Source organism: Cygnus olor, chromosome 4, assembly GCF_009769625.2.
Source record: "Cygnus olor isolate bCygOlo1 chromosome 4, bCygOlo1.pri.v2, whole genome shotgun sequence".
In the NCBI taxonomy this organism is placed as follows: Eukaryota; Metazoa; Chordata; class Aves; order Anseriformes; family Anatidae; genus Cygnus; species Cygnus olor.
In genome coordinates, this window is record NC_049172.1 from 61,211,375 (window position 1) to 61,236,538 (window position 25,164).

The 25,164-nt window shown below is 35.4% G+C and overlaps 1 protein-coding gene across 9 annotated transcripts in view; it reads left to right on the top strand.

Moving 5' to 3' along the window:
* Positions 1-25,164, top strand: part of LCORL (ligand dependent nuclear receptor corepressor like) — a 79,920-nt gene that overhangs the window by 46,331 nt on the left and 8,425 nt on the right. For 6 of the 9 annotated variants that reach the window (XM_040557140.1, XM_040557144.1, XM_040557142.1 and 3 more), the window contains 2 exons: positions 6,110-6,200; positions 7,622-9,019. In XM_040557140.1, the coding sequence (XP_040413074.1) occupies positions 6,110-6,200; positions 7,622-8,654 (1,124 nt within the window). In that variant the 3' untranslated portion in view covers positions 8,655-9,019. Of the gene's footprint in view, positions 1-6,109; positions 6,201-7,621; positions 9,020-15,408; positions 25,141-25,164 lie in introns of those variants that run through there. The other 3 variants (XM_040557147.1, XM_040557148.1, XM_040557149.1) reach the window with 3 other exon arrangements.

Genomic DNA, 25,164 nt, shown 5'->3' on the forward strand with positions numbered 1-25,164 from the left:
CTTAATCTGTGTAATTCTAATGCTACCAAGGACTCACAAAGAGTATACTGTCTTTATATCACAAGAGAAAATTTGTTTTGCCTGCAATGTGCCTAACAAATACAGAGTATTTGTGTATGGTTTTTGTCATTCCTTCTCTGAATGAACCTAATGATAAAGCAGCATCTTCACAAAATAAAATGTGGAGTGAGGAACAGTTTTGGACTATCCTACAGCAACTTTATTTTTTTGTGTGGCATCTTAGGGAGTGTAGCCCAGCAGCAGCTGCTTCAGTGTAGAGGCTTCTTTCCCTTAATAGATGCAAAAGGGTTCATCACCCTGAAGCTCATAAGCAGAGTGACTTGCAAAGAGGCAGAAGTATAAACTGTACAAGTACATAATCTAAGAAGTTAGTTTAGCTGTACAATTTCTTGCTGAGTGATAGGGTGTAAACATAGTGCACAAAAAAAGCAAGAGAATTTGCGTAATGCTTTTTCATGCCTCCTTGTTTCATGATAAGTAGAAAGTACTAGTAACTAATATCATAGATTGTCTATTTACTAGTAATTCCAGAGTTGGGTGACAATGAGGGAAGTTTTGCTGCACTGAAGTTCTTAAAGCTATTCTATAGCTATATCGTTGTTGGCTATTCTTGAAGTAGGAAAAGTAAGGATAACCAGAGTTAAAAATTCAGTTTGAATGATTTAAAACAGCTTTTTATTATCCAGTTTTCCTATATGCATATGAAATCACCAAAATTTCCAACAGAACAATTTAGTTTTTGAGAAGTAAGTAGTTTCATAACTTGAAAACCCTCCTTCAACTCGGTATGGCAACTTGACTCATGACATATATGGCTTCTTGATTGCTACAATCGGGTGTATTGAAAACAATTCAAATAAAATAATCCTTTACCATCTTTTTATTTTAATACACTGTTCTCACTATATATAGTGGGAAAAATGCTGTGTCCTTGAAGGTACGCATGCTATGTTTCAAAAAAATAAATTGTTTAATCTGCAAATATATTCAAGAAACACTTTGTTTAATAATTGTGTAAAAAGGTCATCCTTGGAACAGCGTCCAGGGTTTTCGTAGAATCATTAAGGTTGGAAAAGACCTCTAAGATCATCTGGTCCAACTATCCCCTTACCACCAGTATCACCCACTAAATCGTGTCCCTAAAAACACCCCCAGGGACAGTGACTTCACCACCTCCCTGGGCAACCCATTCCAATGCCTGACTACTACTCCTGAAAAGAAAGAGTTTTGTTTCTTTGACTGCCAGTAGTGGAAAACGGACAAACTCCCAATGAGCCATTTGCTCACTCCTTCCTTCTTCTGCAGCTCAGAGGGGGAAATAAGACCAGAAACAAGAGCTTATAAGTTGAGTTGAGGACAGGGTGCTGGCTTACTGCTTGCCATCATGGACAAAGACTCACCTTGGGGAAAGTTAATTTAAAATATTGCCTATTAAAATAAAGAGGCATTTTTCCCTCCTGTGTTTTTTGAGAGGTGCCACCAGCTTGGCTGCTGGGCTGAGCTGTCCTGCAGTGTGTTTGTTGGAGCTGACTGGAATCAGTAGCGGTCAACCAGCATGGGGCAGCCACACTGCTGCCAGCACCTTGCCACACGCACCTACTGTATAGCCAATCTGGCAGTTCTTCGTTTTATAAAATAACTTCCCTGGTCAGCAAAAATTGGTTAGTCAAAGGGGTAGTTAAAAAGTAATAAAAGACTTTGGAGTTCTTACTGATAGTTTTCTGAAAACAGTGTTTCCATAAAAATAGACAGCAAAGGGCAAGGCATTGTCAAGAGAAGTGTTAGAGACAAGGCAGTATCATTTTGTTCCTATTTAAAGCTATATTGAGGTTTGCCACAGTATGATGGATAAGGCAAAGGGATAATTGTTATTTACCGAATCTCAAAATACTAGAACTAGGCAAGGTTTGCTGAAACATTTTAAAAGGAAAATAAATAAAGAGGTAAGGGGCTTCTTTTGCACAGTGAATTGTGAACATCTGGAACTGCTGTGACAGGAGGTGGTAGAGACGGACATTGGCAGTGGGTTCAAAAAAGGCCTCTCATAACTTCCCAGCTAATATAACCAAGGCCAGATAGTAAAGACAGCAGTCAGGGAGAGGACCTCTGGGTTCTGTGATCCAGTGGCATCTGCTGGGAGAGTAGGAGAGGAACGAGCTGCAGGTGGTGGCCAGGCTGATGTGCTCTCCCATGCTGGGAGTGGAGTTCCTGCTGTGACTGGAGTCAGAGGACTGGGTAGAGTAGATCATCTGACCTGGTCGGGCAGATAACCAGTGAAAGATTTCCTGAAAACCAGAAAATGACATGTTTGCTAGAATCAGTATTGAAATACCAATTGTAGGAACTCAGGTGTCTGATACAGACTTATTTTTTCTCTGTTTCTGTAACCTTGCTAGTCTGGTGGAGGTTCACATTACTGTGGTCCTATTTATTCTGAAGATGTTTTAGCTTAGTTGTACCTTGGTGTTGTTGTACCTGATGATGTGGTGCTGAGCAGTCAGGTCCAGAGGTAGAGCCATTTCTTTGAAGTTCAAAATCATTGGATTGCAGCAGAAAGAATTTCATTAGAAGGTCATGAGGAGCAGACCTGAAAAACTTGTAATAACTTTTCTATATTAACGAGTATTTCAGAGTATCTGTTTATGAAGGCTATTTTTGTAATAGTCATGGTTTCAGATGAAAAGTACAAGCAATTCCATGGCTCTTATTAGACCCACATTATATAGAGTTTTTTCTGCTCCTGATGTTATTCACTTCCTTTCCAGAATTTTTGCCTAAATCATGTGGTTTGAGTGATTTGATAGAAATAATAGAAGTGCTGGTTTGGTTTTAAAAGATTTGTTCCTACCTTGCAAGTAATGGAGGTTTTCAAGGTTTGTTGTCCACCTGTACAATCTGTTTTTTGTTCCCTAGTACTAGGAAACTGTGACTTGGGTCCTGTATTAAGGTAGGAGCTGAAGGATGAGTTGCAACTGCTCAGTTCTGTACCTCTACAATAAGGTACCCAGGGGACAAGCATGACCTCAGGGGGTGCTGCTGTTCAAACAGATTTCTGTTTGTCATGCAGGAGACATGTACATAAAATTACTAGACTGTGTGTGAACATCCTATTACATCAGAAATTTTGTTAGGCTGAGAAAACAGTCTTACAAAAAGCAGTACCTGGATTAATGCCCTCATTACTTACAAAGGATACCAAAAGATCATATTTGACTGGGTAAGTGTATCCACAAGGTGTGTTAATGTTGCAGAGTAAGCATTAGAATGCTTTGTAACTTTATGCAGGTCAGAAATTTATTGCTGTACCCACAGAAGCAGGGCTTCTTTTGAAAATCCTGGCTTGGAGATGTGGTTAGACACATGTTTATTTGCATCTCGTTATAGATAGTTGGCTCTGTAAACTTCTGGTCTTGAACCTAACCAAAATTAAGATCTCTACTGTTTATATATACATACATTCATTTAATTTCATTTGGTCTTAAAACTTTATTGCCAGTGCTCTTGCGTTCCTACCAATTGGAGGTGCTCCTTCATCGTAATTGATTCTACTGTAAAGCAGAAAGATCCACCAACACTAGGATTTATGCATTTTAATGAAACTTTCTGACCTATCAGTACCTCCTGCATCAGATTGTTGTTTTATTTGTTTGACTGAAATCACTGAAGAAAAGCCTGATGACTTTATCTGCTATTTTTTGTGGATATCAAATCTCTCACATGCTTCTTGTTCACTCTTTTTACTGAGGATCGCCTTCCCATAGAACATGGTTTTCAGGGAAGAGTCATACATATATTTAATAAATGCATTTGCTGTGTTGAACATTCAGCTGTCTTGAACCTGAAATGGTTATTCCATTCTGCTTACCTTTTAGAGGCAGTATCTAATTTCGTGTCTCAGGAATCTGTATTTTCAGTGCTGTCCTCTTTTTAGTCATTTTTCCAGTTTGTTGGGGGCTTATGTTGTCAAAGCCAATTCTGAAAGACTGAAAATAAAAATGATTTGGTGTGTTCACATTTCATTTTGGAATCTTGCGATATCCAAAAAATCTTGTTAGTGTCAGTTCCTTTGTAGAGTGGTTAGAAAGAGCCATTCATGTTGGTTGTCTTGATATTCTAATGTCTTTAGCAAAACTCTCTATTTCAAAGTTGTAGATTAATTTGGTTTTCAACAGTGTTTCTCAAAATGGGTTTTCATTTTGGTGTTTTTGTTTTGTTTTTAATCTATTCTTGGTTTTCTTTTGTTCTTAGTAGTCACTTGATAGTGGTCTACCTAATGATTAGCTTTTGCAACTTGATGGGTTTGAACTTTGAGGTAGTTTTCTGAGGTATTTTTCCAGTGACTTTGTTCAGCTATCTCTTCTAAACATTTTATATCACAGTGCCTGTGAATACCAACTGAAGGTGGATAAACTACTCTGAAAGAGAACACACAAACCCTTAAAGGGTAACGTAGTTTGTATCACTAACGAAACACAACAGATGAAATCTGTCTGTTGCACAGGAGTCAGGGTCATTGCAAGTATTCGGGATTTTTAACAGCTGGGTAGTAGTCTGGATATTCCTTGCAGAATAATTCTGTAGCGATTTTAGTTGGCTTTTCTTTCTGGAATACTACTGCTTCAGAAAGCTTGATTAGCATTAACTAGTCCTTACTTTAACTTCCTTTAGGGTTTAAGGAAGACTTTGAAGGGAACAAGTTTAGGAGAAAAGGAGCATCTTTGACAAGTGGTGTATTTATATATATGCTTAATATTGTTATATTGGCCTACAATGTTAATTTTTCTCTCTTTACTCTTCTTCCAACATAAAACAGTTGGGCAACTAACACTAAAATATATTTCTTTGCAATATTGGTACAAAGCAGAGTTAACCTAACAATTTTTCTGAATTCTCATTTGAGTTTTGGCATTTGGAAAATCCAACCAATGCTTCATGTCTTCAATCGAAGGTTGTAGGAAAACATACACGATTGATGTTTTGCAAATAATACATGATAACATAAAAATGATACTACTGTATAAAGGGCTAGCATAAGATTGCTTTTAGAGTTGAATGTTGAACTACATATTAAAACTCAAAATTGGATTCCTATAACACAAGCACACAAAACAGCCCAAGTTTGAAACAGAGAACCAAGGAAAAAGGTATGAAATTATATATGGTTAGGCAATTTATCTATAAATTAAATGTGATTTAAAAAAAATATAAACCAAAAAAATCTCAACACTCTTACTGGAAGGAAAATGTCAGGCACTGAAGAGGTTTGTTAATTTTCAATGTTTGTAAATACTGATTTGAAATAAAATATGTCTATTTCAAAAATTCATAGATTTCAACGTCCAGCTATAAATCTTGAATATAACATTTGCCAGTGACTGAATAGAGTGAACTCCTACCCCAGTTTAGGTCTTTCTGATCCTTTAGTTACGTCATTACTTCATTGTGGGGACAGCAGGGGGAGTTTGTATAAACAAACTGTTAGTAATGTTTATGCTGTTAAATGACATAGGTCACATACACTGAAAACACTATGGGCATTAGCTCTCTTCCCATTATTGGGGTACTACTATTCCTTTCTCATCTGGTAACCTGATCTAATCTCATAGCTGACTCTGCTCAGAGCAGGAGGTTGGTCCAGAGACTTCTTGAGGACCATTCTAGTCTGAATTATCCTGTAAGTCTGTGATTTAGTTATGTCCACTTTAACTTCATTATCAGATTCGTTTGTTTACAGTATGTTTGTACAATAATATGAAGTACATTGCTCTGGTTGCCTTGAAAGTAAACTGTGCAATATCCATGCATACATGATTTTTAGGAAAACAGACATGTTGCTGTTTAAGACATTCTTCTTTTAAATTTCATGATTTCGTTATGGCTTTTTGATTTTTGTTAATTTTAAACAATTTTGTTATAAATCAGATAAAACAATTTGCAGACAGCTGATATTGTTAAAGGAATAGGATGCCAGAAATTTGCAAGGTAAACTTAACTGCTTAAAAATTGTGCCATAGCTACAAACAATTGCTAGCAAAATGTCTGAGGTCATCCTTAAACAACTGCTATCATAATTACTCGTTCTTTGCAGGGGATGGAGTGCTAGATCTCTCTACAAAGAAAAGCGCAAGGTTGGAAGAACCCAAATATGATCCATTGTGTTCTGAAAACTCGGTGTCTGGGTAAGCAACGTTTAGGACTCTCTTCGGCTTATGTAAAAGAAAATTGGGGTTTCTCTTACTTCTCTGAAGTCAGGTTTTATGTTCATAACATATTTGTATATACTGACACACACGTGTGGTTTATATTTTGCTTTCAAAAGAATTTGTGTCACTCATAAGTGTGTGTCTATGTATATATCATATGTTTCATTTGTCTTTTTCCTTTTTTTCTGTTTAAAGAAAAGTTATCAGAACAATCACCAAACTTTAGTTCATGTTACTAAAAATGAACTGAAAATTGATTATGTAACACAATAAAAGCAGTAGGACAGTAAAAGAGAATGCAAATATATTCTTTCAGAGTTTACTTAGGAAACTTCAATTTTTGACAAAAATTACCATGTTAATATTTAGATTTAAAATATTCTTCAACTAACATGAACAATTAAATGGCTGTTATCTGTAATACTCCTTAATATGAGAGAGAGGAAGCGCGCGAGAGAGAGAGCTCTTAATCATCATACTTATACTTACATCATGGTTCTGGCTATGGTGTGTGGTGGCAAATAGTTAAATTTCTTTATTCAGCAAGAAAAATGTTGTTGCATCTGCTGAAAGCTACCACAAAGCTAGTGAAATGCATTGTTTTGTTGGATTTCGTTATGATTTTGGCATCCTCCCATCCACTAGCCATAGCAGGACCGTTTTTGTCACCTGTACGTCTTACAAAATAACTTCTTACCAGTAGGAGTCCAATAGCAGTATTTGTTGGATGATGTAAAATTGCATTTTATTAATTGCTGATATGAAGAAGTTTAAAAATTAATATGACTTTGTAATTAGAAAGCTGTAAATAGTGGCTAGAAGTTTTTAAACCTGTGTTTTATTTTGCCAAAATGGACTTGATTGTTAACTACAGCTCTTTACCTTATGGTTGTAGAAAGCCTAGTTTTGTGTAAGTCTGGGATGGTTGTGTGTAGTTATGTACTTATTGCTGCAAATTTTCTATGAGGGGGTTGACTCTTTTATTACTTGTTTAGCGGTAACGTCACGTTTCTACTAACAAAAACTCCTTCAGGATTTGGGTATTTAATGGAACGTTAATTGTATAATTAAAATTATAACAGTGTTGCTCTGCAAGTATGTGAACAAGGGAATATAGCAAGCACATGAGAATATTATCGAATACTGAGCTAGGATATAAAGTTCTTGGAAGGGCTGCTGTAGAAGCCACCGTATGATTTTTGACGCACTGTCCTACCAGAACTGTAACATTTTGCTAGGATAATCATTTAACTACCACATCTCAAAGGCTTAAAAGTATCAGAAGCAGTGATGTTACCGAAGCAAGGAGTATAATAAAGGAGTGGACCCTTCCCTTCCATAGCTGTGTGAGAGTCTCTCATACATCAGTTTACCATCGTTTCATTCCATCCATCCAGGAGACTACACAGACACAGAGAGGACTATGTGGAAAGAAGTGCTGAGTTTGCAGATGGTTTGCTCTCAAAAGCTTTGAAAGACATTCAGTCTGGAGCACTGGACATAAATAAAGCAGGCATACTTTATGGCATACCTCAAAAAACTTTACTTCTCCACTTAGAAGCCTTACCAGCAGGAAAGCCTGCACCTTTTAAAAACAAAACTCGAGATTTCAATGATAGTTATTCATTTAAAGACAGTAAAGAAACTTGTGCAGTCCTACAAAAAGTAGCCTTGTGGGCAAGAGCTCAAGCAGAGCGCACAGAAAAAAGTAAACTCAGTCTACTTGAAACCTCAGAATTAAAATTCCCAACAGCTTCCAGTTACCTCCACCAGTTAACTCTACAGAGAATGGTCACACAATTTAAAGAAAAAAGTGAAAATCTACAATATGAAACTACAAGTCCTACTGTACAATTAAAAATTCCTCAGCTAAGAATAAGTTCTGTGTCCAAACCACAGTCTGATACTGCTGGTCTTCTGGATGTTATGTACCACGTTTCTAAAACCTCCTCAGTCTTAGAAGGATCAGCTCTTCAAAAATTGAAAAATATACTCCCTAAACAGAACAAAATTGAATGTTCTGGACCTGTAACTCACTCAAGTGTTGATTCCTACTTTCTGCATGGGGACCTCTCTCCTTTGTGTCTTAATGCTAAGAATGGGACAGTAGATGGAACCTCAGAAAATACAGAAGATAGTTTGGATCGTAAAGATAATAAGCAGCCAAGAAAAAAACGTGGCCGCTATCGGCAGTACGATCATGAAATAATGGAAGAAGCAATTGCAATGGTAATGAGTGGGAAAATGAGTGTTTCCAAAGCACAAGGAATTTATGGGGTACCTCACAGCACTTTAGAATATAAAGTAAAAGAAAGATCTGGAACATTGAAGACTCCGCCGAAGAAGAAACTCCGATTACCAGATACTGGCTTATTTAATATGACAGATTCAGGGACTGGCAGCTGCAAAAATAGTAGCAAGCCTGTGTAGAATAATTGTTAGCAAATTGTTTTGTGTGTGTGTGTATGTATGTCTGTATACACACACTGTGTGAGAAATACATATGTTCACTCTGACAGAAGACGTGAAATTATACAGTTCAAAAACCACATACATGCCTTTTGAAAAATAGTTTTATTCAGGGTTTTCACTGTGGACAGAATTATAGAGTTGCTCACTTAATTCTGATAGTGTGTATTTAATATAATCCTTGTATAAATAGGTGAAAAGATTCAGGTTTTATTTAGTAGTCAATAGCATAAAGATGTTTTGGGAAAACAAGTATTTGTCATGTGAAACATAATTTTTAATTGGTGAAGAACCACTCTACCCATTCAACAAACCATCTTATTACGGAAATACACGATCAATGGTTAGCAAACTTCTAAACTTCACAGAATACTTGCAATAAATTGTAAGTAACTCAGATTATACAAATCAAGGGATTTTTTAAAAAGCTAGTTCCTTAAAAGAAAGTGAATTTGTGAAGTATTAGTAGGATATAGTACATTCTGTGAAAGAAAAAAAAAACTTCATCGTTACTTAAATATCCAATACAAGTAAGAAATAAACATTTCATTACTAAAAATGTGTGTTAGCAGGCATAAACTGCATTTTTTTTATCATTTTAAGACAATTTTGTTGGTGGTTTAGAAAGAAAGTGGTGTTTACAAAGTGTACACTTATGAAACCTGAGAAATTACTGTAGTTATAGAATTATTAAATATGAAATAAGATGGAATACTAAGAGCATAAAATAATTTAAACTTAAACCTAATTTTCCTTTTTAGTTTGAAAAATAAGGTGACTTGTAAGGTTTAAAAAGAAGGTTTGAAATGCAACTTAGAGCATGTTCATAATGTGCACAGAATGAGCTTGAGAATGGCATTTTGTTTTGTTTTTTTTTTTTTTGTTTAAACGTGCTGGTTAGTTGACGTTATGACTACTTAAAATTTATTTAAGGATTGTGTCACACTCCTGTTGAAAAACCTCACTGTAACTGTAATGTATTTGCTGCTGTGACATTTCAAAACATTTTCAGTTTATCAAAATGAATACCAAGTTACATTATCATTTTGCTAATAACCAAATTTGCAGTTCAGGGTCTTGATAGAAATACAAATATTGAACAGTGAAGCTGTTTTGAACGTTCAATAATATACATTCTTTATAAATTTGGTAGTTAGAAGCTAGACAGTTCACTTTAAATAGGTAACTTTTAACAGAATTTAAGGGAGACCAATTACCTTCATATTGCAGTTTTTAAATGAATTTCAAAGTATTCACATTGGACTTTATATCATACTTAATTTTTTCATGGAATATCACAAAAAACGTGTCTACATACGAAGAATGGGGGCTTGCTTCATACATTTGATACGGAACATCAATGCCCTTTTCCTCTCAAAATGTTATTACTTCTGTATGCATTTAATTTGGGATAGAAAAAGACTTTTCTCCAACTTTTATACATTTGTTGCACATGCATACATTGTCAATTTTTTTCCCACTTAAATTTGCCTGTGTATAGGTTAATTATAAAAACTGAAAGGGGACATTAGATACATATGGGCCACATCAGGTGACTTGATTTCTAGATAAACTTGCCATTAAAGTCAGCAGAGAACATACTTGCAATATTGATGGCAAAATCTAGACCATATTTATTAACCTTATTAAAAAAATATCAACTTACATTTTAAAATAGAATAATGTTCCTTATGTGAAGCTGCACAAACAGTGTATCACTTCTTTGGTCTCTCAGATCTATACTGAATCTTCTTCAGTGACTAAGGTTTACTTGCATATTACAAAATGAATCCTTTTTTACGCAGAACTGTACCTGATAACTAGGAGGTTACAAAACAGCAAATGTCAGGGTCATCTTTCCTTTTAAAAGAATTAAGCCATATTTTGTGAGGGCCAGAAGGATTAAATTCTTAATGCATCCCCACTGAAAAGTGAAGTTGAAAAAAACCTTAAACGTTTCAAGATCTGTCTTTATACAGTTTTACTTGCAAAAATTTGGGGCTTCAATACTTTGCCTAATATTTGTACCATACTGGTGTTTCTACTCCTCAGACAATATTATAAATTTGAGTCCGAAGTTTATATTGAAGGCAAGTTACAGTACTCTTTTTATATCATTTAAAAGATGACCTGACCAAAAAATTAACAGGATTCATAATATCAGGGATCATTTTACTATTGACTTAACAGTACTCAGTAGTTTTGTATGTAATATTATAATTAATTTTCAACATTTTAGTACTTGTATTTATTTTTTGGTCAGAAATAGTATATTAAAATATTTTTTGATAGTTTATAGATGATACTCAACCTGTAAGTGTTTAAAGGAACAGAATTATTTGTTTCTAATTATTAGGCTAACCTTTGATTACACAACTAAGGAAAGGCAGGGAAATGTGTAGATTCTCCTTCCCCAACCCCTATGTACTCCATTAAATGTCATTTAAATTACACACTTTGAACTGTTTTATAAATTCAGTTACCAGTCACTACTTAGTAATTGACATTTTCTGAAAATCCATGTTTCAGCAGAATTTTAAATGAAGGCGAAAGCAAGCCCTACATGCTTTCTACTTATTTGAATGTTTCTCAAGTATTTTATATTAAAAAACAGTGCCTCTGTTTTTAGAACTACTGCTCAGTAAAGCTGTTTAAACCATTTCTGGTAGCTAATGACAATTTTATATTAAATTGTATATTAACTTTAGTGAGACTGATTTTTTAGTTGTTTACAGTACAAATACTTGTATTTGTTTTTTAATTGCAGTATTTCCATTGTCGCAGTAATTTAGTAAAACTCTGTGGCTGCCTTGATTTTTGACAGATTTTTGTTAACAACTGATTTTTAGGCAATTAGTTATATTTATGCATAAATCAATTGCACTATAATTCATGAATTATTTATTACAATATTTTCTAATGAATTCCATGTATTTGTCTTGTGTTGTAAATGTACTGTAATTCTGTTTCTTCTTTGTGTTGTTATATTCCTAAATCTGATTGTATGAATTTAATTGTTTAGTTAACGTGTTTCTACGTTGTAATTTGTAGTAAAGCACTTCAATGCTTTTGCACATAAATTTACAACACTGATGTGTGATTGATTTGCTCATTCAGTAAAAAAAAAAAAAAGAAAAAAAAGAAAAAGAAAAGAAACAAAAAACCTGTACACTGACTCATTTGACTTACTCCTGAGGCACATATTTAACATGGGCATTAGATCAAGACCTGTACAAATTAAGCATTTAATGACTAATTTACTATGAGAATTTTATATAGCAGAGATCATAGCTTTAAGGAAGGATGGTTGCTTAGAATTGAAATATTACTCATAAATGACAGGAAATTCGGAATACAACACTATGTAGATAGATAATTAGTTTGCAGTGAAAATTATCAAAAGCTATATGGGTGCTTAAATTGAAACAAATATTCATTTTACTAATACTATTATAGATAAAATACGGCTTTTGGGGAGAGATTTATTTACTTAGGAAATTTCTGTAAGTACAAATTGATATTTCCTTCAGAGTTCTATGCGGTCCATACAAGTACATGCAGATGCGTTCTGTTCCCAGTTCTGCTCCTCTGCTCAGTCTTCAGCGACATTGCTAGGTCGGTCCAACAGGGACAGAACTTTAGGGAAGGAGATTTTCTGGGAGTCCTCTCATAAGAACACTTTCCTGAGAATTTTCTGGATTTGAGGAGAAATATTTGCTTATATCTAAAATAATATGCTGAAGGGCTAGTTTTTAACCTTACCACATCTCTGCCTTTGTGCCAGTTCTGGACTCCAGTCGATCATCACTGTGGTATTAATGCCCCTGCCATTACAAGTAATGTAATTTCATGCTTGACTTTTGTCTTCAGGGGTTTTGTACACAAAAGGTATTGGGGGAGCAGTGTGTATTGGTCCCTTCCCCTCTCAACTCCTCCGTTTCCTATCCGCTCTCGCTGGCCACCTTTTTTTGTGTCTTTTGTGGGAAGTGTAAGGCAGTTCTGTGAAGGAAGGATGCAGTTGTGAAATAGCTCGTCCTTCTGGGCAGTTAATGCTAAAGTCCTTTGTCCCAAAGAGAGTCTTAACTGCTGTGTGACAACACAAATTTAAAGGGCTACAGGGAGCCCTTTCAATTTTATTGAAAAGTAGTTTGTCTAAATATATGGACATCTCTACAGAGAGAGACTCTTTCTTGAAAGAAAAAGTGTTGCTTTAAAGCTTCAATGTGTTTGCAGAGTAAACTCTACTCCCAAATGGTGACCATGCTGCATTTTCACAAGCTTCAGAGACCTTTTGGAGTATGGTAGCATTGCCCTAGGTGAAGTTGTCTGTCAGCTTTAGAAACTAACACAAAGGGAAAGCAGGTTATAGTTGTGTTACACAAGGGTAGGTAGCCAGGAAAGAAATCATGTTAGGAGAGTGTCCAGTATGTCTGTGGTAACCAGCATATTAATTTTTAATAGATTAATCTCAACATATCAAATTCAGAGCAGTTTTAGCTTTGAGAAGGTTTTAGCACTTGGGAAGGTTCTTCCACCAGTGAGCATATATGAAGTAGCAATTGCTTACATTATGGATACAAGCAGCCTCCATTAAAATATCTCTAGTGAAACAGCATTAGACAGAGCTTGCAAGCCTGGAAAGACACAGACATCTGTTTAGAGATTTGGTCCATAAAATCTGTACAGTAGCCATCAGGTAGCAAATTATTACGTAGCAAAAGGACTGTGATTTACAAACAAAATACTGAAGACCTGGTGCTTGGGGTGTTTTTTGGTTTGGTTTGGTTTGTGGTTTTTTTTTGTCTTTAGCCTTTTGATACATTCTTTCATTAAAGTCATGGGAGGGCATTAAAGTGGGGAGGGCAATTAATTTTTATCCATAATGGTATTGCTAGAATAAGCTTTGTTTTCCCAAGTGTAGTGATACAGTTCGACACCTCGTGACTCCAGAGAAATAATGTTCTGACTCTTCCCAGTGCAGGGGTGTTTCAAAATTAGTTAAAACCTGACATAACATGCCCTTGAATAATGTTTTTGTTTTGGATTGCAAGTACAAAGAGGGTTTTAGTCTTTTTATGTCTCCAGTTTAAATATAATCACATTTTCAATTAGTAGTATCACAATTACCTTAGGCTTTTGAGTTAACAGTAGAACCTAATGATTGATTTTCAATATATTCCATTTCTTACTAAATATTGCAGAGGAAGGAAAGAACACAAGGGATTATTAAGCATAGTTGGCTGTTTTTAAACTCTAAACATTACAATCCACATGGGACATTAAAAATACAAATTTGTGTGTATAACTTCCAGTAAGAAACCTGAAGCTAAAAGTTATTATTGATGTTAATTACATTGGGTATGAGCTAACAAAAAAATAGGTAACTTTTTAATAAATATATTACATTTTAAATATGTATGTTCCTTGTTCAACACAGTTGTAAAACTAACCAAAATGAAGGTTTTCTGAAGTACAGGCTTAAATGCAAAAAGTTACATAAGCTAATATTAGGACAAAAAGTTAGTGTCATGTTCAGAGTTTGGTGATATGTTTAAACAATACATACTTTTCTAAAACAGAATTCTTTTAATACTTTCTGCTCATGCAATTGGTTTCAGTAAAACATTTGAATTAGATGATAACTATCTGGTGATAGTTGCTATCCAGTGTAAGGAATTTGTATTTAATTGAAGAACTATCTGTATTAATTTCTACCATGGAAATTTTTCAGCTTTTCAATATAAATGATTGATTAGGTAAGTAGTGACATTAGTTTTAATAATTTATGAGAAATGAATTAAATAGTTAAGGTAGTATTTCATCAGTGATTTTATTTTGAGTTAATATCTTTGAGAACAACTGCTCAGAAGTCTTTCTTAGATATAGACCTACCCTATATTTGAGATTTAATGGATATTAACCTTTGACACAGCAGTTTCATATTCCAGTGGTGATTATCTCTGTTTCTGTATAAGGAAACTGTGTGCGTGTGTGTATATGTGTGTGTAATACATTGCAATGAAGAGCCTGTGATGCACCACTGCAATTTATTTAAAAACCAGAAGGGAAGCTTGTATCTGAAAAGAACAGTAACAGTAGCAAATGGCTATTTTAAAAATTCTTTGTGAGCCTACTAAGTGTTCTTGAAAGAACAAATAAGTGTCTTTGAGAGGATCTTAAACGAGTATCCTAAGAGCGCTCAATACACTTAGGCGTACATGATTATCTTAGGAGGTATCTCAGGAGAGATGGATCCATTCTTGCCTCACCCACAAGCTTGAATTGTGACGTTAGGCAAGTCATTTACCCTCCCTCTCTGTGCCTCAGCTACTCAGTTTGTGCAATGGCAGTAAAAAATACGCTCCCCAGGTTCATGGTGAGGTTTTACTTCATTAATGACCAAGACAATTTGAAATAAGAGGAAGTTAATATTACTATAATTACATTTAGATGTGAGAAGCTATTTTTAGAACTATTCTTTTTGTCCCTTAGTTTCTTTCTGATTATTCTTCTTCTTATGGTAGGATTACCACTGCTATATACAAGATGCACATCATTTCTAGTGAAACTTGCAAGTTTGAGTGAACTGTGCAAATAGAACAGAACTGTTTTGCAGACTTCAGGTTTTTAGTCTTGAGCTTAGCCATTGTAACAAACATTAGATATGGTGTTTTACTGTAATTTATGTTTTGTTTTGATTTGTTTTCATTTTCAGTTCAAGCTCAACAGCTGATGCAAATTCAGAGGAAACAACTAGTTTGGAAAAAGGAAAATCAACATTAAACAAAGTTTTGGAGTCTTTTTGTTCATATCACTGCCAACAGACTTTGGCTATGTTAAAATTTTTAATACAAGATGAAAATGTTCCTATAGCTTGCAGTTGCAAGCAAACACATTTGGTCCACTCTGAAACTCCCAGTTCCCTTACTGAAGAGGATGTTCACGTTCCATTTTGCAATTGCAATGGACATGTGCTGACAAAAAGGTGCTGTTTACGAAATCAAAGACCAAACACTTGTTTACCACCTCTATCTGTTTGTATTAAAGATTTCCATTCTTTGTCATGCCAAGCTGTAGCAATTGGATGTATTAAGACAATGGTGAACAAAGCGTGTAGTTCTCATAAGTATTGTGCTGAACAATCGCAAAATTCTAACAGGCATTCTGCAAAAGCAGCAGCATGTACATCTTCAACTAAGGACTGTGATCTGTTAACAGCATTAAAATTCAAATAGATCTCGCAGCCCATCACCACCTCCCCTGTCACCTGTACAGAGTAAAGATTTTGAAATATCAGAAGGATCAGGCATAGATTTTCCAACTTTAGATAACAACAAGCTTGAAATATCCATCAACCAGCCTCCATCCCTCTTGCCAGCTGAAAGTAGCAATGGAGAATTTGAATATGAAGGTAAAACATGCAGAGGAAAAGTGACTGAATACTCAGATAGAACACTGCAATCAACAGATCAAGAAGGCAAAAATTACATAAATTCTGAGAAGGTTGAGAACAGTGAACATTATGCCATTTTTCAAGATTTAATGGACCGTATTAATGAAAAGTTAAAATCAATAGACACTACAGACATAGCAACAAATCTTGTAAAGTTTTCTAATAGTGACAGGGCACCAGAAAATGATGTAAAATTAGGAGACTTCATAACCTCCCTTTTGCATAACGCTAAGGCAAGTGATTATAGTTTTATGGAATTACTTCGCCAACATGATAAACAAATGGAAAATAAAATTATCCAAACAAGATTCCGCAAGCGTCAGGAAACGTTATTTGCAATGTATAATTCTCCTGATTCTCCATTCATTCGGCGACAGTCTTTGCAAATCAAGAGGCAGCTTGCAAGCCTTGATGAAACACTTGTAAGAAAAAAGTCAATTTCTGATAGAAATGCAAAGAAATCTACAAAGACTTTTGATAAGATATACCCAAACAAAAGACACAGTTTTACAGTGATAGAAGATAAAGCTTTGCAATGTCTTGAAAGTAATCCACGTATGAATTGCCAAACCAAACCAATGTGCTTTCCAGTACACCAAACAGAGTCTTTCAAACTACCTCTTACTAATTTTCAAACCAGCTCTGACTTTCTACTTCTTTCAGAAAACAGTGCTATTGCAGCCAACCAGGCTAAATTTGCAAAAACACAAGGAGATTGTGAAAGCCTAAAAGAGTCTGATCAGATTCCTCAGGAGGAAAGTAATGGAATCCCGGGCAGAACTAAACGCAACATTGTGCCTCCTGGATGGTACTCTGTGTATGTAACAAACAATATTGTATTTAGGAAATCATCTGATGCAAAAAAGTCTTTAGAAGGTTTGGAAAATATGGAAATAAATAAAGATGTTCATGCTGAAAGGTGCAGTGACATAAATATAAGCAAAATTGTGAGAGACACAAATCTGCAAGTTGTTGTAGAGCGTTTAGAAGATACAATAAACTTAGCTAAAAAGACTAACAGCTCATGGTTGGATGCTTACAAAATAAGCCAAAAATTAAAAGATAATGCCTATGAACAGATTATCAACCCACTTGCTAGACGAGGTTTACCTTTCAGTCTGAGTGAAACTGGATACACAGGACAAAGCTTCCTTCCACATTCACATGTGCCAAGCAGCAGTAAAACCAAAACCGTGTGTGTGACGACAAACAAACAAGAGATGGTTATAGATCAAGAAATTAATGACTGCCTTTTGAAGTCTCTGACCTTTGATTCATCCAGTTCTACTTCCAATAATGAGAACTCACATACAATTTCTGAAGCTGGGGAGATCTCATCTCCCTTAAGCTACTCAAGTCCTATTAAGCTTATGTTTGTCTCAGAGGTTAATAGTAGTGAAGGAGTCAAATACACTTTGACGTCTGCAACTGCATCTTCTAAAGGAAACACGGATATTTGTTTATTTCAGGGGCATCCAAACAGTGTGTTAGACAAACAGACCACAAAGGATCTTTCTCATGCAGTCTGTGACAAGGATTTTGATTGCAAAGAAAATGATGCCAAGGAGGAATCAGACTGTGCTTATGCAGAAGAAATTACAAGCTCTTGTGCAGTTGTTCAAACTAACTTAAATGACTCAAAGCAAAATGAAGTTGTGGAGAAATCAAACAGTAGCAGTGAATCGGTTTTAAAAAGAAAGCCTGGTAGACCAAAGAAAATAGGTCCTCAAGTCGTTAAGCAGGTTAAGAGACCTATTGGGCGGCCTCCAAAGCCAAAAATAGACGTAACTGAAAGTATGGAACATAGACCTGCACTTAACAGTGACGGTAAAAGTACCAAATCAGATGCAGCAGTCACGGAAGAAGTTAACGGCAACAAAAATATTACTGTGACGGTTGTTTTTGGAAGGTCAAGAAGAACTAAAAGATATGTTTCTGAAGGTAATCCAAATGTCATCAGCACTCTGCCCACAAAACACGTTGATTTCAGTGTTGCCAATGACCACAGCAAAGTGCGGCATAGCACGGAAACTGAAAATGCTTTGAGTGAAATAGTAAAAGCCTTACAGAAGCCTTCTACTGAAAATGAGGTCTCTGGTTATGACTATGTTAGACCTATCAAGAGTAACCTAGCATCACCACACCCTTGCAGCAATATTATACGGCCGATTAAGAAACCCTTAACCACCGTTCGAAAGCCTGGTAGGCCAGCAAAAGTAAAAATCTCTGGTATATCCGTGACTGTTAATAGATTTTCACCTCAGGAAAGAAAAGTGAGTATTAGCAACTGTTTGCCTCCTTTACAACAGCAGAATGTGTTAGAAAAAAACATACCACAAGAGAGAAACAATCAACTGTGCAATAATATGGGTCAAGTAAAGAGCATGCAGAAAGATTCTAGAGAAGATGGATCAAACAACGTTATTACGACAGTGTCAAGGAAACGTGAAATTCCATTAAGACATTCTGTTAGAGACAGAAAACCTTCACTGCATTTTTTACATTCATTAGCATCCTCTAGTGCATTTACTTGTAGAAGTGCCTTGTTACATAAGTCTTATAAGCTCCATTTGAGAAAAGCTAAAGATCAAAAGGAAAGACGTAGGCAATCAAATCAGAGCGCCACATCCAAAGATACCTCAGAAATGCGAAATTCAGGAAGTGCAAAAAAGGATCTTAAGGATGGCGAATTTGGGCCCATTAATGATGTATCATCGGATCCCATCTTTTCATCGAAGCCTTCTCTCAGGTGGTGGGCTACTTCCACTTCAAGCGACACATTGATGGAAGAACTAAATAATAGATTTGAACAGATAACGAATACCTGGTTGCGAGTGGGGGGAAATGAGTTTGATAAATGTGTGTGTGAAAACAGGGATCCCGTTGAACAGGACTGTAACACTGAAATGTCAAACCCTTTAGACTCCTGCCTTGTAGAACTTGAAACATCACCTATAAAAATGCTTTTCCAGAAAAAGTGTAATATGAATGAGCTCTGCACCTGGTTTATGCAAACTACAGAAACGCAGTCTCTCTCTCTAGTGAGAAAGGCAAATGCTCGCAATCCTTTAGAAGTAGTTAGTACTAGAGAGATAAAGGTGGAAACAAAGCAATCTGACCTTAGTACTTGCCCTTTCAGAAAGCACTTTAAAAAGTTTGCACTATCCTCTCCTTCAAAACCAGCAGGGAAACTACAGATATTACATAACATGGTGAGGTCTCCAGTCTTAAGCATGAAAAGTAATTTTACTTTAGCCAGATTAAAAAGAAATGACTTTAAGAAGTTACAGCATGATAGGTGGGGACAAACAAAAAAAAAGCTGTATAACCAGGCTCCTGGAGGCTGGAAATCAAAAAGGAAAAATTTACAGTTCTTTTGCCAAAGCCAGTTGTTTAAAAGTACAAGTGGGGAAAGCAATGATGGAATGCCCAAGCTCCAGGAAAAAAAACACAGTAGAAATGCAGCCCACTCAGACTTTGGTAGAATCTCAGAGTAGCCTCTTGCCAACTGAAAATGAAGCCAGAGATGCATTTGTTCAACAGATGATGGGATCTTCTGACTTTAACCCACATCCCGGTTTAGCAAATATACTCTATAAGTCACATGCAGAGACAAATGGAACAATTTGTTGCCAGCAAAATGGTAGAAAAGAACAAAGCCAAGATAAACTGTTTCAGAATACATGGAAAGCCAGAACCTTTAAAGATTGTAGAATATTTCTGAGAAAAATCAACCATATTGAGCAGCACAATTCATTTAAGTTAAATAATGTCATTTATTCTCCTGAAGCTGTTGAAAGTAAAAGCCATCCGGCCTATTTGGAAGAAAAAAGACATCCTCTTTTAAGGTCCCATTCTACTAAGCAAAATGCATTAAAGAAACAAGAAAATGAAATGGAAACATCTAAAGGATCTAATTCATCTAAAGTGACTGAAAGGCTGGATGACCAGTTTCACAGCAGAAAATTAAGTAGTGGTGTAAGCCATGATGATATTCCTGCTGGTAGTTCTGAAGTTGTTATCAGAATAAACAAAAGAAAAAGTCCACAATGGGAGACCACTGATACAAATGTAAGAAAAAGGCATAAGAGACAATCATGCAATAGTGGACAAATGGCAACTTATTACCCAAAGTGCCAAGTAGGTAAGTTCCTGTTCCCCGCTTCACCTTAAAATGCAATCTTAAAGAACTAGAGAGGTCAAGCAACTAAGCACTTTGGATTTATTTTTTATTTTTTATTGCATGATAATCATTTTAATTTCAGAGAAGTAATTAAACATAGCATCAGAATAACGCAGAAAGTGCAAATTTAACACATACAGAATATTTTACACTAACTTTTCAGCCACAATAAGTGAGTTACATTGTGTTATGGCTATAGCATGCCAAGATGAAAGAAAAATGCTAACTGATACGGTCCAGAGAGGCAACAGATCAAGTTCTGACATTTCTGAAGTCAGTGGCAGCTGGTTATTGATTTCAGAATGAACAGAATTTCATTCCATGGTGTAGTTACTCATATTGTGAAGAAGGGTAAACTATAAAATGAAGTAGAAATTTAGTTTATTAACCAACAGAGTTGTTTAAAAACAAAGCAGAACATTTTTGTCATGTCATGATTTCTAATGTAAATCTGTAATGGTTTTGTAATGAAATAGTAAAAAATAGTACTATGTACTTCTGAGAAGTATTCATTCAGAGATCCGTTTTAGTATCCATTCGATGCCAAATGAAATCTGCTGACTCTAAAGGGTTTGTGCATTAAATCCTTACAGAACAATTTCAAATACAAAATTAGTCAAACTCAACATACAATTACCATACTAAATGCATTCGTTTGGCATGGTTTTAGGCTAGTGTGAAATTAAATCAATTTTTAAAGCTAGATATTTATAATACATTGTTATGCAACTGTGATCTCAGAAAGGCCATTATTTTACTTACAAAGAGGGTACACTTGTGAAATTATTCTCTTGGGTGAAGAGATCTCCTTAAACAGAAGTCTCAACTCATTTCAATAAAATAACTAAGGTGTTAAGTACTCACCAGAGTAGAAGAAGAGTTCTGCATAAGGAATTAAATTACTGCAGGAATACTCATTTTTAGGAACAAAACTGTATTAGCTAATCAGATTATATTGCCTAAAGGATAAAAAATCTATTCAAAACAGAGCAAAATCTTATGTACCCCTTTGTATTTTATATTGTAGAAAACTATCCCTGATAATAAACTGAAGTATTAATTTAAGTTGTAATATAAACAATATTATGGCTCTTGTATACTTCATTTCTTTTGTGCTTTATGTAATATATACAATTCTTCATATTAAGCTCATTCAGCGCTTTTCCAAGGTACAGAGTTTTTTTACATTTAAACTATTGTTTTGTATTTTAATTCACTGACTTGGCGTCAAACTCAACATAAAAAAAAAAAAAGTTTTTAAGAAGTTCAAACCTTGACACAAGATTGCTATAAAAAAGCCAGAACTAGAAAAGGAACGGGTAACATCTATGTTTTTTTTTTTTTTGCAAATGAAGAAAGAGCTCTCTCATACTTCTTTTTCTTTCATAATTTTGACTGTAGCCAAGAAAATTTTGCATTCAATTTATATTTATCTTTACACTGTTTCTTGCTATAGCAATGTAAGACCTATTACTGTGATATGGTCTCGTGTTAGTTTTAATTTGGACTCAATTTTATTTACCTGATAACTTTCCTCCCTTAGTTTTGGATCATTAGGAAATCTGATAACTATTTTACATTATTTCATTTACAATTTTTTTTTTATTATTTTCCTTCTTACTCATAGTTTCTCATATTAATTGTTGTCTTTAGAAAGGATATAACAGAAAGGTCATTGATTAAGGAAATGTTAAAAGATAAATGATGATTCTGGAGCTTTCTCCATGCTTGTAACCCCAAATCTTTTTTCAGCGTACTCTTGCAGTATAGAAAAGGATGTCTTGTTTAAGCATGTTGATTCAACATTGTGTACTGTCTGCACTAGCCGAGGAAATCATATAAATATTTTTAGTCTAACATGTAAGTTACTGGCTAAAAAAGAAGGAACATGATTTCTAGCTGTGCATGCATGTGTTTTCAAACATCGTTCCTGCATCTGGAAGTTTAATGCACATGAAAACATCATTATTCGTTCATATGTTCTCTGGATTGTATTTTTGTTGATGTGGTACCATAATTTATATCATTGTTCTGTTGCCATGCTTGAAATGTTTTTATGATGGCACAATCGATATTTAAAGTTTATCTTCACATTTTACTGATCTTGGTGTCTTATGAAATATTCCTGAAAGAGGGAGGTATTGTGATGCTGTTTTATTATGAAGCATTGTGGCAAGTAGGCAGAATGTTGTCAAATTTTTGTGTGTACCTGATTTTTGTTAGAATATGCAAGTGGAATAAAGTCAGTCGAGTTCTTATGGCTCAGTATAGTACCAAGCAACTAGAACTAGCCACGCAATCAATATAGCAACAGAAAACAATCCCTTTTTCACATTAGCTGTTTTATTCAAGGTAAGGTGGATGGTAGATACGTTGGTCTGTATGTTGTATGTTACTACTCAACTTCTGAACTGTTGCTTCAACAATGCATTTGATGTGCTGAGGGCAGTTCCCTTTTACTGTAGATATGTGTTATGATTATTTAAATTACTTTCTTTAAGAACATTGAAGCATTATTACTGTCCATGGTGGCAAAGAAAATTATATAAAAAAAACTTTTAGAAAAGTATTTATGTGTCTTGCCATGAGGGTGGTTCAGACCACACTCACATGCCCTGGAGACAGCCAAGCTAAATCCAAAAACTTCAAGACAGCCAAGCTAAAATAAGAAAAACTATTATCCCACAATAAAATGGAACACAGTAAAAGACTCACCGTATAGTGAATATATTTTTACATTACTACAGAGGGTGTGGATTTATCAGAGCCATAAAGAAAACTGTGGACCTGATACAGTAGCAGGCAGCACTGCGTGCGGATGACACAACATCCGTGTCTGCATACCCTTTGTGTAAGGTTGGAACTCATAGAAAAGCTTTTAAAATGACTTCTGATCACCTAGGATATTTTCTACAGGTTTTTTTCAGTTTCTTCACATTTTTTAGCAAGTCTTCCCAGCTTTCCCTATCATGAAGGAGCACATTCTACACTCCTAAAGTGGAACCAATTTTAAATATTAGATGAGGTAAAATGCGAAAGAGACGCATTGAAACGGTCATTAAGTCTACTGATCTCAAGCAATCCTCTTAACAGCCATATCTTAGCTCTTCCTGGAAGGCTTTTCATCAGAAGTACTTGGCTTCAGGATGTTTCACCTGTGATGCAGATGGACATTTTCCTAACTGTAACTGCCAGGCAGGAAGTTACTTTTTCACACAGCCATAAAGAAAGTAAGAAAATAGATTGAAAACATAGAAAAAATAGTGAAAAGAACAACTATTCTCAGTAAGTGGACTATTTTTAATGCAGAAGTATAAAAGCAGAAATGTAGACTTGATATATAGCTGACTACACATGTATAATAAATCCTGACTCGTTTAATGAACCTCATGGTCTCTGCTTCATTCCCCTGATCCAGCACCAGCAGCTCTCCTACCACCACCCGATGCTCTGGCGGGCTTCACACGGCGGGATTCCACCTGCCACATGCGATGACGTAGCCTGTCCTGCCCCTCTGTGAAAAAGAAATAAGATTTTGGCCATATTTTAAGAACAGCATTTTCTTATCATAAGGCATCAGCTTCTTATTTCCAAGCTGTATGTCTTTTCCAAAGCAGGTGTATAGGTAGAGTTATCTTCCTAGCTCCATGCTTTTTGGCCAGCAGCTTTGGACACTTCAGAGTTCTAGAAAAGTTGCTGTTTCTGCACTTATGGAACAGCTCTAGAAACAATTTATGTTCCTCTTTCAATTTTTAATTAACTGAAGGAAGGGGACCTTTTTCTGATGATTTCTCACATGTTCTGGATATCTGTCATGTTCTAGGTTGTTCTTCAGTATTCTTTGGAGTACAAATAATGATATCTATTGCTTTATTAAGATGTAAATCTATATCTAGTGAGAAACTTCATGCTTTATGGGGTCTAGGCCTGTTTTCTGTATTCCTTTGATGGTTCTTTTTGTCAGTCTGGCAGGTTTCACCATCTTGTTCTTTCAGCAGTCAAAACTCACCTGACTTCGGTCTGCATTCAGCTTTATCCCTTACCACAGATGAAACCTAGGCAGTTATTTCACAAACATTTATTCAGCTCACCCACTCTCCATCCTCTTACTTAATGCTACATGCTCCTTTTGGTCTCCCCTTTCCGGCAGACGTGCAAGGGATCTGTGCTTCTGTCCTACGACACGGTGTATGTCTGTAAGCAAGGCAAGCACCTTAATTTGGCTCTAGCTCTTTCTTTAGTGATGACCATCATTAGGCTTGCCTACCAGTAGCAATTGCCTTAATTTAACACTAGCTTAGGGTTTAGAATCCTTTCAAGAGCATAAGCCTATGCATTTCTACTTGGTTCTAAATGTTTTATATCAGTTGCACATTGTCAAGCCGTGAGTGAGTAATAGGGCTACATTCTTCATGGTTTTTTTCCAAACAGGTCTGTGTAATAAGTGCTCTTATTTTTGGTTTTCACTTTGCAGCTCAGGGTAGAATATTTCTAAATAGTGGCCCTGCTAGGTACGGCTAATGGGACTTCCACATTTCATATTAAAATACATGCAGACAGAGAGAATAAGATTCTTAGGGAAGTCAGTCTCTTCAGATGGATGTTGTCACAAGTTCCTCTTATCCTCTTATAAACAAGAGAGTATATTTGGCATTTTACTGATAACGGCTTGCCGTCCATGGTGTGTATTTCAAACCATTAAAATCTTGATTAGTTGCTTCAAATAAAGGATTATTTTCCTGTATATGAAATGGAAGCCTAACAGAAAAAAAATCTAGAAGCTGCAAGAATACCATATGACATTTTTTTAATCCAAAAAAATAGTCTCTTGCTCA